Source organism: Gymnoscopelus braueri, assembly GCF_963280865.1.
Source record: "Gymnoscopelus braueri genome assembly, chromosome: 7".
In the NCBI taxonomy this organism is placed as follows: Eukaryota; Metazoa; Chordata; class Actinopteri; order Myctophiformes; family Myctophidae; genus Gymnoscopelus; species Gymnoscopelus braueri.
Genome location: NC_137608.1, coordinates 50,251,151 through 50,263,650, shown reverse-complemented (window position 1 = coordinate 50,263,650; position 12,500 = coordinate 50,251,151). Strand labels below are relative to the sequence as shown.

The 12,500-nt window shown below is 42.3% G+C and overlaps 2 protein-coding genes across 2 annotated transcripts in view; one reads left to right on the top strand and one right to left on the bottom strand.

Annotated features, from left to right (window-relative positions):
• Positions 1–12,500, top strand: part of LOC308089114 (extracellular matrix organizing protein FRAS1-like) — a 237,327-nt gene that overhangs the window by 185,626 nt on the left and 39,201 nt on the right. The window contains 5 exon segments of the mRNA XM_080433684.1: positions 50–316; positions 1,316–1,516; positions 2,256–2,375; positions 3,787–3,966; positions 11,128–11,252. Of these exon segments, the coding sequence (XP_080289810.1) occupies positions 50–316; positions 1,316–1,516; positions 2,256–2,375; positions 3,787–3,966; positions 11,128–11,252 (893 nt within the window).
• LOC308089215 (E3 ubiquitin-protein ligase TRIM39-like) lies at positions 5,043–9,121 on the bottom strand. Its single transcript, XM_080433794.1, has 2 exons — positions 9,024–9,121; positions 5,043–7,278 (listed from the first exon to the last, which is right to left on the bottom strand). The coding sequence occupies exon 2, from the start codon at positions 7,267–7,269 to the stop codon at positions 5,620–5,622; it is 1,650 nt and encodes a 549-aa protein (XP_080289920.1). The 5' UTR covers positions 7,270–7,278; positions 9,024–9,121; the 3' UTR covers positions 5,043–5,619.

Below are 12,500 nucleotides of genomic sequence, written 5' to 3'. Positions count from 1 at the left end.
GCACACTCTCTCTCACCATCTCCATGTGTTGCTTCTCTCTTTCCTCCAGGCAAGCTGCGCAGACGTCAGTTCTACTCCCAGCCTCTGGAGAAGGGCCGGGTGCTGACCCAGGGCTCCACCTTCACCTACCAGGACGTCCTGGACCGGCTGCTGGTCTACACGCCCGACGTCACGGCCGGCGGAGGCACCGACGCGCTGGGCTTCACGCTCACCGACGGCATACACACGCACACGGGGCGCCTGGACTTCACCCTGGACGCCCGGAGGAACGAGGGGCCCCGCATGACCGTCAACAGAGGACTGCAGCTGGCCGCAGGTACGCCCAAGGTCCACTAATGAGGTCTTGTTTATGGTCTGAGTGACGAATGTAGAGCGACACGTACGTGTGTCACAGCGTTCTGAGTTTTGAGCAAACTCAGTATGGCGTGCAACTTGATACCCCCCCCACACACACACACACACACACACACACACACACACACACACACACACACACACACGTGGGCAGTGGTGTAAAGTAACTAAGTACATTTACTTTAAGTGTACTGTACTTAAGTACAATTTTGAGGTATTTCCAATACTTTCACTTCGACTCCACTACCTCTTGGATCCAAATATTGTACTTTTACTCCACTACAATTATTTGAAAAGTTGAGTTACTAGTTACTTTGTAGATTTTGATTATTATTACAAAACATACATTAACCCCTTCAGCCCTATTTAAACTTTGAAAATAGCCGATCTACAAGCTCACAATGCGTCGCAATGCGACGCATTGTGACCTTGTAGATCGGCTATTTTCAAAAGATTTTTGTATTTGAAAACTTTTGAAATGGGACCTTCTGCATAATGAGTACTTTCTACTTTTGGTACTTTTAAGTACATTTTGATGCCAATACTTTTGTGCTTTTACTCAAATTACAGACTTTTACTTGTAACAGAGTATTTCTACGTTGCCGTATTGATACTTTTACTCAAGTAAAACATTTGAGTACTCTTTCCACCACTGCACGTGGGCAACAACCACAACATGTAGTGGTCTATTTTCTGTTGTTTTGACGTCACTTGCGTCATACGAAGTGTCAGTAGACACTTGGCACACAAAGAATAAGTTGACCTTAACGGTTACGGACAGCTCTTTAAAAGCATTTATTGTTTTGTTTACCTCTGTAAGCTGTTACCTTTGGTACTGGAGTTATAATTTGAGGCCAATACATATACAATACTTGTACTTTTACGCAAGTAACATTTTTAATACGGGACTAATCACTTGTCTATTCATTGTGCTGTTCATCACGTGGCCTCTGGGGGGCAGGCTCCTCGTCCAAGGTGACGGAGCAGAACCTGAAGGGGACGGACATTGACTCTGACAACACCAAGCTGAGGTACGTGCTCACCAAGGACCCCCCGGCCGGGAAGCTGCTCCTCACCAAGAGCGACACCAAGAGCGGACGCCAGGAGAGGGTCTCCGTCAAGGGACCGCTGAAAAGCTTCACCCAGGAGGACGTCAACAAAGGTAAGGATGACATCACATACGATGGTGGGAAAAAAATTATATCATTTTACATGCAATTTTTGTTTGTTAGTTTTAGTTCGTTTTCCAGTATTAATTGCATTAATTAGTTCAATTTTTAAAACGAAGACGTTTTTATTCTTGGTTTCAGTTAAAGGAGTAGTTCACCCAAAAAATTACTTGTTTTCTATCACACCCCATGAATGAAGCATTGAATTCATGGAGATTTTTTTGTTTTAATAAGCCGATAATTTGATGACCGGCGGAAATATGCTAATGTATCTGGTAGGAGACTCAAAGCAGACTCTTTGTGTCTCCTACCGGAGAGACCGGTAGACAAAAATGCGACTAAAACAAAAAAAAAATCCATGAATTCAATGATTCATGGGGTGGGTAATTGATAGAAAATAAGTAGTTTTTTGGGTGAACTACTCCTTTAACTACAGTATTTGTTTTACCATTTTAGTTTTAGTCTTAATTTAGGTTATTATAACCCTGGATCATAGTTGGCTAGCTTAACATCGAGTGTGTGTGCTAATGTCTGTTAACCACTGCAGGGGGGAACATTAGTCATAAATAGCAGATCTACAAGCACACAGATCTACAAGCTTGTAGATCGGCTATTTTTGGGGGAGACATTTGGTATCGACGTCAAAAAAAGTGGTCCAAGTACAGAGGTTTAATATAAGTGGTAAAATGAACATGCCGTCAATTGAGTGGGTGCGTTTGTTTTGGGTTCCAGGCCTGCTGGAGTACAACCATGAGAAGGGAGAGAAGGGGGGCAGCCTGTCCTTCAAGTTTAACCTGGTGGACCCCGAGGGCAACAAACTGATCGACCAGTCCTTCTTCATCAGCGTGCTGGGTACGGCTCCTCTCCTTTGTAGTTTATTTGAAAAGCAATACCGTTATAGTTAAAAAAACAAACATCCGAGGACGAAACACAATAAAGTCCAGGACTTATTTCCATTGTGCTCCGCTAACACTCAACAAAATAAATTGTCATGTACAATAAATTAATAAGATTTTAATGGCATGACAATACATTTAACACAAACGTGAACCACCCAGCCCTTGAATTCATGGATATTTTTAGTTTTTTGCCGCATTCCTAAGCCAATAATTTGTTGACCAGCGGACCGGTAGGCAGGGGTTCCGGTTAGGGGTGTGCCGATACACTAATTTCACCAAACGATACGATACGATATTTGGCTCACAACTTCGATACGATTTCGATACGATTTCGATACGATACGATACGCACTTTTTTTATTATGAAAAATATATGGGGGAGAAAAAAAGCAAATGCAAACAAATAATTCTGTTTTTGCATTATTCAGATATGCGAACTTGTAGCTTTTCAGCTACAATAGCCGTTTTGAATCCAAATAGGGCAATAGTGTGACACCTCACCCGAAAAAAATACATGTTGTCACCCTTTTCACCTCGGGGCTGTTTGCATGCCTGATTATTATTATTATTTTTTTTTTTTAAACGATATTTTTTTCCCTCAAAACGATACATATCGTCACGAAAACGTATCGCGATATATCGCGGGACGATATATCGGCACACCCCTAGTTCCGGTAGGAGAGACAAAGGAGACTATGTGTCTCCTACCGGAACCGCTGCCGGTCATCAAATTATTGTCTTAGGAATGAGACAAAAACAAAAAAATATCCATGAATTCAAGTCTCCATGGGGTGACTAATCGATAAAAAACGGGGTGAACTATCCCTTTAATTAAAGTCAACTTACATTAAACTATACTACCTGTAATTATATTGGAACCTTTTCCAGTATCCAGAGCTTAGTGAGGTGCTTAAAAGTCCTCAGACTAGAAGTCAATTTGACTGCAGTTTCCAGGCTGTTCCATTGGGTCGCTCCAAACACTTTCCCACTTGTCCTTTAAATGTAAAGAGACACATTAGCAATGCTAGCTCTAGTATACATGCTGTGGGTGTTCCTAAAGAACACCCCTCTCCTCTCCTCTCCTCTCCTCTCCTCTCCTCTCCTCTCCTCTCCTCTCCTCTCCTCTCCTCTCCTCTCCTCTCCTCTCCTCTCCTCTCCTCTCCCCTCCCCTCCCCTCCTCTCCTCTCCTCTCCTCTCCTCTCCTCTCCCCAAACACTCTATACAATAGCAATAGCAAATCAGGTCAGTTTTAGGGTTTAAGTAGTTAAACCTGTGTGTGTGTGTGTGTGTGTGTGTGTGTGTGTGTGTGTGTGTGTGTGTGTGCGCGCACACGTGTGCGCGTGCGTGTGTGTGTGTGTGTGCAGAGGACCGCCTGCCTCCGTCGGTGGTGGTGAACAAGGGCCTGGTGCTGGACGAGAACACGTCCAGGAAGTTGACCACGCTGCAGCTGTCAGCCAGCGACCAGGACAGTGAGCCCAGTGAGCTGCTGTACCGCGTCACCAAACACACCAGCCTGGGACACCTGGAGCACGTCACCGAGCCAGGTACACATACGCACACACACACACACACACACACACACACACACACACACACACACACACACACACACACACACACACACACACACGTGTGCACACGCACACGGCACACGCACACGCATACCCCTGAGAGTGTTTGGGTGTTTTGTCTGGGATTAGCTGACTGTATTTTTATACAGCACCTTGTAAATATCTGTGTCCTTGTTGAGTGAGAAAACAATGTTGCACATTAAGCTTATCATCTGGGACCCCCCCCCCCCCAAAATAATCTGGGGACCCCCCTGTGGGTCCCGACCCCAAGTTTGGGAACCACTGATATACTGTAGGCCTATTCTACTGACTAGCCAATGCCAAATCAACTTACTTGTTAACTAAATTATGTTATTCCCTTATGCTTTTTTTTAAACGTGTATGTTTTTATTTGACCTTACTTACATATTTTATCCTCCAACTGCTGTTCAGCACAACTCATGTTTTGAAAAGTGCTATATAAATAAAGTTATTATTATTATTAATGCTCCTGTGGCAGGGCAGAACGTCAGGTACAGGACAGAAGAACAGGTGAAAGACAGAATAGAGTCTGCAAACTGGATAATGTTCCCATGAATATTTATTGTAAACCACCAAATATTATATATATTTTTTTTATCTATTGTCATTGTTTCAAACATAGAACTCTTCTTCTCTAGCAAATCCCAGTCATGTAAAATATGTTGGCACAATTTCACGTTAGATGAACACCAAAATATACATTCATCAATGAGACATCAACCCAAAAACCCTAAATCACGCAAACTTAATGTATGCAACTCTGCGCTGAGAAAAAAACTCTTCTATACTTGATAACATAATTGATAACTATGGTACATAAAAGAGACAATTTATAACATAACAATCATTGCAGGATCTTTGCATTTTCAATTAAATGTTCTGTAGTAGTAGTAGTACAATAACACGTTTTAATCCTGATAGATAATAATCCTGCACAATAGTTTAATTTAAACCTGAATGCCATAAAATAAAATATACTGTACGTAAGAAACGCATACAGACAATACAGTCTCACAGACAAGGAATACATTTACAAGGTAGGGCATTCACAGAATAGTCGAATATTCGAATATTCAAATATCAAACCGACTATTCGACTATCAAACCACTATTCGATTAACCTTTTTTTTTTTTAAGATTTTTTTTTTGTGGCTTTTCTAGAGCAGACATGCAGCTGTGAGCTCTGGTGTGACGTCAACTCGCATTCCTTGAGTCGAGTCATCAATGCCATTAAAATAAAATGAAGAAAAAAACGTTTTTTTATTTTTTTTATTTTTTATAATCAAACCGAATAATCGACTATTCGAATACTTTTGGGTCGAATAATTCGAATACCATAAATCACTATTCGTTAATGCCCTATTACAAGGTAAATACTTGCTCAAATGAAGCACTCAATTTAATAGTCCTTGGCTGTAAATCAGACATGTAAAATGAAGTTATTATGTTTCAATAGAGTACATGTGTTAGAGATCAATAGCGTGACTGACAATAAACCTCGCATCAATCTATTTTTTATGATAATAAACCTGTAACTGAACCCTTCCATACACACATTTGTTACTTACATGAAAACCAACCTTTCATGTAAAGCCAAGGATTAGTCTAATCTGTGTGATTGACAGGAGAGATGATCAGAGGAGCAGAGTTTTTTCCATTATAATTAAGACCGGTCCAGAAGTGTGGATAGAGTTTCTCAGTGAAGGTGCAGCCAGTGAAAGAGTAGAGATGAACTCTGGCCTCCACATCATAAAAGGAGACCAAACCCTCCTCATAATCCACAAACACTCCCACTTTCTGGAGCTCCTCTCTTACAGGGAGGGAGACATTAGGTTCAGTAAGAGCCTTGAACACATTTCCATTCCCCAGCGATACAGACCAGTAACCATTGTTGGGGTTTGGTGTGATCTTTCCCTTCCTGTCAATGGACTCTCTGGCCACTCCTAAACCCCAGGAAATCTTCCCTTTAACCTGAACCTCATAGTAAAACCTTCCTGAGGAGAAGCTTTGTTTTCCTAAGACACATGGACATGAAGATAATCTCTTTGTGTTGTCTGGGAGATTATTCTGTATGTTACCTAAACTCACTTGTTTTCCATCCTCAGTCAGGATGAGTATGGGATGTGCTGTATCAGGGTCCAGAGTTACGTCCACTGCATATTGCTGGATCCTCCTCAGCTCAACATCACGCAGGTTATTCTCAATCTTTTGACTGAGTGTCTTCTCCAGCTGAGCCACAGCTGTCCTCACAGTCTCCACATATGAAGGCTGGTAGGCTGGTGGACACAACTTTGGCCAGTCCTCGATGGGTGGAGGAGTGTTGATGGATGTGAAGTTCTGGAGGAAGTGGAGGTGGCCTTCAGTGTGTGAGAGCTGCTTCAGCTCAGAGCTTCTCTTTTTTAACTCAGTGATTTCCTGTTCCAGCTCCTTGATGAAGCCTTCGGCCTGTTTCTCTGTTGTTTTCTGCTTCTCTTCAATCACATCAATGAGCTCAGCCTGGCTTCTCTCAATACAGCTGATCAGAGCAGTGAAGACCTGCACACTTTCCGTTATCTCTCTGTCTGCATCTTTCTTGCTGAGCTCTACTGAGTGTTTGACCTCCTGAATCTTCTCTTGTCTCTCCTGGATCATCTGCCGAACTTCAGATTCTGTCTTTCCCAGCTCAGCCTTCTTTTCTTCAAATTCTTTTTCCAGAGATACAATTTGATGTAATTTGTGGTCTGACTCAGTGCAGAACTGACAAACACACGTGTTGTCAGTCTTACAGAACAGCTCCAGAGGTCTGTCATGTTTCTTACACATAAAGTCTTCCAGGTTCTTCACAGGGTCAATTAGTTTGTGTCGTTTTAACCCCACAAGTCTCTGATGAGGCTCCAGGTGAGTCTCACAGTAGGAGGTCAGACACACCAAGCAGGACTTCAGGGCTTTGAGTTTGGTCTCAGTGCAGACATCACAGGAGACTTCATCTGGTTCAGCAGGTTCTGGGTTAGTGTTGGAAGTTTGTCTCTGCTGCTTTGACTTCCTGAACTGATCAGCCATCTCAGAGAGGACCTTATTAACAGAGGACTTTGGTGTCTTATAGAAGGTTTCTTTACATAGTGGACACTGACACACATCACTAGTGTCCCAGTAATGTGTGATGCAGGTTTTGCAGTAGTTGTGTCCACATGGAGTGGTGATTGGATCAGTGAACACATCCAGACAGATAGAACACAGGAACTGCTCTTCAGACAGGAGACAGCTGGCAGACGCCATTTCTACACACTGAGAACAAAAGTGAAACAAATTTAGTTTAGTTGGCCGGAAAGTATCTTTTTGCCCTTGTCCGTCTGTGTGTCTGTGTTTCTGTGAGCAGAGCATCTAATCTGTGGCAACACTGGACTGATCAGCGTGAAACTTTGCTCACACACTCCCAGTAGGCCAAGGAATAACCTCCACCCAAATGTTTCAAATTAGCCTCATGGTGGCACTATAACAGGCCACTTCCCTTTTTAGCCTACAACTCTTGAACTGTACATCATGCAGTAAAAAAATATATAAATAAACTAGAAAAAGTGCTCCTTGGAGCACAGGTCTCTGCCAGGGCAGGTACGTTATTGTGGCCTCCTGGTGGCGCTATAATAGGCCAATGTGAAAAGGGTGCCATTTCTTCTTAGGCCTTTCACAGCACTCGGACACTGCATTCATGATTAGAGACATTTGTTCTAATTTGCTAAATTAGACCTGCTGGTGGCGCTATAACAGGCCAATGTGAAAAGGGTGGCATTTCTTCCTCGGCCTAGTGGGAATGTGTGTGCAAAATTTCACATTCGCACACTGCGTTCATGATTTCAGGCATTTTGTTCAAAATCATGCAAACTTTGGAAGCCAACCTTAGCCAATTAGGATGGAATATGAAATATCAGACACATCCGTCTTGATCACATGACTATAGAGATACTGTGTACTGATTTGCGTGATTATTTTTGGACAGAATCTGAAGGAGCAATACCAAAAAATGTGTTTCACATAAGTCCGCCTCCTGATGGCGCTCTAAAAGACAGATGTGAAAAATGCAGGGCAAAGGTTTTTCCTTGGCCTCTAGGGATTGTGCGTGCAAAGTTTTACGCAGATCAGTGCAGATATAGGTAAAAACACGAATCGGCCTGTTATAGCGCCACCATGAGGCTGATGTGAACATTTTCAAGTGGCATTTCTTCCTCCGCCTAGTGGGAATGTGTGTGCAAAATTTCACGGAAATCGCATGCTGCATTGATGATTTGAGGCATTTTGTTCAAAACGAACCAATCCTGCAAATTTTGGAAGCCAATCTTAGCCAATCAGGATGGAATATGAAAAGTCATGTTGATCGCATGACTATAGAGATACTGTGTACCGATTAGCGTGATGTTTGGACAAAACATGTGAAAAGAGTGATATACATTTTTTTTTGTGCAAATTTCGGCCTCCTGGTGGCGCTATAACAGGCCAATCTGAAAAATTTGGGGCAGAAGTTCGGCTTTGGCATCCAGGGAGTGTGTGTGCACAGTTTCGCAGCAACTGGGCCAAGGGTCGCTGCTTTTCGGCCTGGCGGAGACAAAAACACTTCTCCTGGATTCCTTGGCTCTGTTGCAACTATAAAGGCCTTGCCCATTTCCGCCTGACAAGATATTCTGACATTTTGCGTTTTCTTCAAAACACCCTTTTTGCTATTGTCTCTAAAGTCATGTGATTGAGATGGATGTGGATCTGTCATATCCTTCAGATTCCTTTTTGATCGATTGGCTATGATTTGCAGGCCCTGGATAGTCAACCAGGCCTGGCAGATCTGCGGTCAGAGGAGCATACTTTTCTAGTTGTGAATCTGATCTGGGTCATATTAACTGACACACATAGCCTGACACGCATAGCCTGAAGCACAGAATAGCCTATGTGACATAGGCTATTCTGTGCTTTAGATCATGTCTGGATACATTTTAATGTAAATATTCTCTCATAATGAATAATTAATCGTTGTCTTTATTACGCACCTGTGTTTAAGTTGTCAGTATTTGTGTAAAACGTCCTGTTGAAAGGTTTCGTAGAGAAGGTGTTGCTGCCACCAAACTAGTTTCACTGTTTACTTTCGTTTCACTAGATTTCCGTCACTGAGGAACTCCTCCTCCCTCTGCTGCAGCTGTTAACCCTTTACTGCCACCACCAGTGGTGGAATAAGTAGGCCTACTCAGAACTTTTACTTAAATAAAAGTAGCAATACAACAATATAAAAAGACTCTGTATTGGCATCAAAATATAATTACAGTTCCAAAGTAAAAGTGCTTAGATTTTTCAACAAGCTCACAGGACTCACTGTTACAGAACAAACACTATACACTCTAATCTAATGTGTTGCATTATGACTTTGAGCTTCACTCTTCTCTGTCCCTTATCTCATATCCTCATGAGTGTTTCCCAAGCTGGGGTCCATGCCCCCCTTGAGGGGGCATCAAAGATCAGGGGCTCTGTTTGAAGCAGATGTACAAACAAAGCAGAGAGCAGATGTACAAAAAGTAAACAAATAACTTTTGTTTAATTGAAAAGTTACACAGTATAACTTTCAATTCAATAGAGGAGGCCTTGAAATCGTCAACAAAAAATAAGTTAGACTCAACTCAATATTCACCTCTCACGAACTGCCATTCAAGATAATGACATGTATTTTAAAGGAGTTAATGGGTTTGATTGTTTGATATTAGCTTTTTAGGTTGTCTGATGAGGTTTTATCTGTGGACCTGCTGTTGTATAACAAGTAGCTGAAAGCCTCCTTAAATCAATACTTCATCCCCAAAATGACTTTCATTTTTTATCAATTACTCAACCTATGAAGCCTTGAATTCATGAATAATTTTTGTTTGCGTTACGGTGAATGAATTTATTATAACCTTTTTTTAACCAGTACAAATATTGAGTCTCTTTTAGGAGAAAGAACTGGCCAAGAGGCGGGTAGGTCACACAGGTCCACAAGAAAGACCATTACTATACAAAGAACAGCCATATGGCTGACAGACTCACTTTGGTAAATTAAAAGAAATACAATAAATAGATATAAAACCATTTTTTTTAAAAACAGCAAACACTTCAATCAAAACGGGAACAAAACTGGTGAGGGCTTCTGAGGTGATGAATAGGATACAAACCGTATGAATTGTACGGGTCCAGGATTAACAACAGCAAAACAATATCCAAACATCTTGTTTATAAACTCCCACACAGCTCTCCTCTGTACTGTCTCAATAGACAGCATTTTCTCTCAAACCTTACTATTCAAAACATTTCGCGTCGGCCTCAGATCATGCATGGATGAGGAGCGTGCATGGGCGTGCACGTGGGATTCAACGCCAGCTTATTCTGCTTACTCAGATTTCACACTGGTTAATCACTCTGGATAAGAGCGTCTGCTAAATGCCTAAATTGTACATTGTAGTTGTATCGTGACGTGCCCAGAATATGCCATTGCAATTTGCTACCACGGCTACACAGTAGATACCCTCAACTGGAGCCAACAGTGTTATGCATGCAGTAGATATAGAACCAATTTGATTTCTATGATGTTATCTAACTCAGCAGTTCTCAACGTCCGGTCCGGGGACCACCAGGGGGTCAAAATGGACCCTTATGGGTCATTTGTGCACTCTCAGAGTTAAAGGCATATATAAGGGCCCTATTTTGCATGTCTCAAGTACCAGGTCTTATGACTTAACTTAAGACCTGGAGGTGTGGCCAATGCTGTTTGGCCACTCAAAATAGCCAAACAGCATTGGCCACGCCTCCAGGTCTTAAGTTAAGTCATAAGACCTGGTACTTAACCCAAAATAGGGCCCTATGTAACTTTGCCATGTGTTTACATATAAGTATAATTTTCCCCCTCTACTACTGTATACCAGCGTTATCAGCCAATGTGATGATGTTTAACTGCAGAAACACATCGCCCTCTCGCTTTATTTTGGTGTTTTCACTGTTGGGCCATTTTTGGGCTACCAAAATACAGCAAGAGGGCAGTGTGTTTCTGCAGGTAAACACCACAGTACTCTGGTGGATGATTTTGAAATTAAAAGGTTCAGAATGTCTGATAACTAACTAACTCTTCTTCTCCAGGTACACACATCAGCTCGTTCACGCAGGCAGACCTGGTCTCCCGTAGCGTCCAGTACGTTCACACCAGCGAAGAAGAAAAACACGCCGACCAGTTCTCCTTCACTGTCTCTGACGGCGCTAATGAGGTTAACACACACACACACACACACACACACACACACACACACACACACACACACACACACACACACACACACACATGCCTATGCACACACAAATACACGCACAAATACACGCACACACGCACGCACGCACGCACGCACGCACGCACGCACGCACGCAGGCAGGCAGGCACGCACGCATGCACACGCGTTCATATTACTACGTTATCATTACATTTATTTGTTTTGCCATTTTAACCCTAACCCAAAAGCTAGCAAATTGTAGATCTGCAATTTTTTTGGGGTGTGTGACTCTGTCACGCAACTAAGTATAACTCAGGCATAACTCCTACCCTATAAGCCCTAAATCTAAATACCTAATCCTAACCACAACCTGAATCTTTTCCTAATTGTACGCTTACATTTAAAAATCCTTTATAACAATAAAACAACCATTTATCTTCTGAGGACCAGAAAGGCATTCGCAAGCATAGCAATACAACTACACACACACACACACACACACACACACACGCACACACACACACACACACACACACACACACACACACACACACACACACACACACACACACACACACACACACACACACACACACACACACACACACACACACACACACACTCTCTGCACCCGCCTCTTGCATATATTTGCCTTGCTAATGTGGACTAATGAGGAGCTAAAAACTCTTCACTGAGGATGTGAAAGAAGGTCGTTTGGTTGTCATGGTGATGATGCTGATGCGGAGGGGAGGCGTTGTTGTGGAGTGGTTTGATTGTTTTCTTTTTTTTAAACTCTGTGCTCTAGTTGGGAACATTTTGTCAGTTTTTTTAATCAATTGCACATGGATATTTTAGTCAGATTGTACGAGGATAGAATTTTTCTTAATTTGGACATTCTGTTTCTAATTCTAATTATGACAATGTAGTGTAGCTTTTCCATTTGTCCTGATGTTTAGTTTCACTTTGGGACCCGACTGATGTTGTCACCCGCTGGTCTATTTGAAGACCCTTCAACTGTTGAAGCTGCAATGCCTAACTTTTAGGTTCTATCACAAGCAAAATCATGTTTGAAAAATAGAGACGCCCGGTTCAAAGTAAATGGGAAGAAATGATGCATTTTATAGCACCTTTATCCAAAGCACTTTACAAAGTGCATTCACCAAGTGCATTCAAGTGCATTCACCGTTCACACACCCACGGCGGACGCTACCATGCAAGGCCACTGACTGAGCCACGGCCACCCCAAAG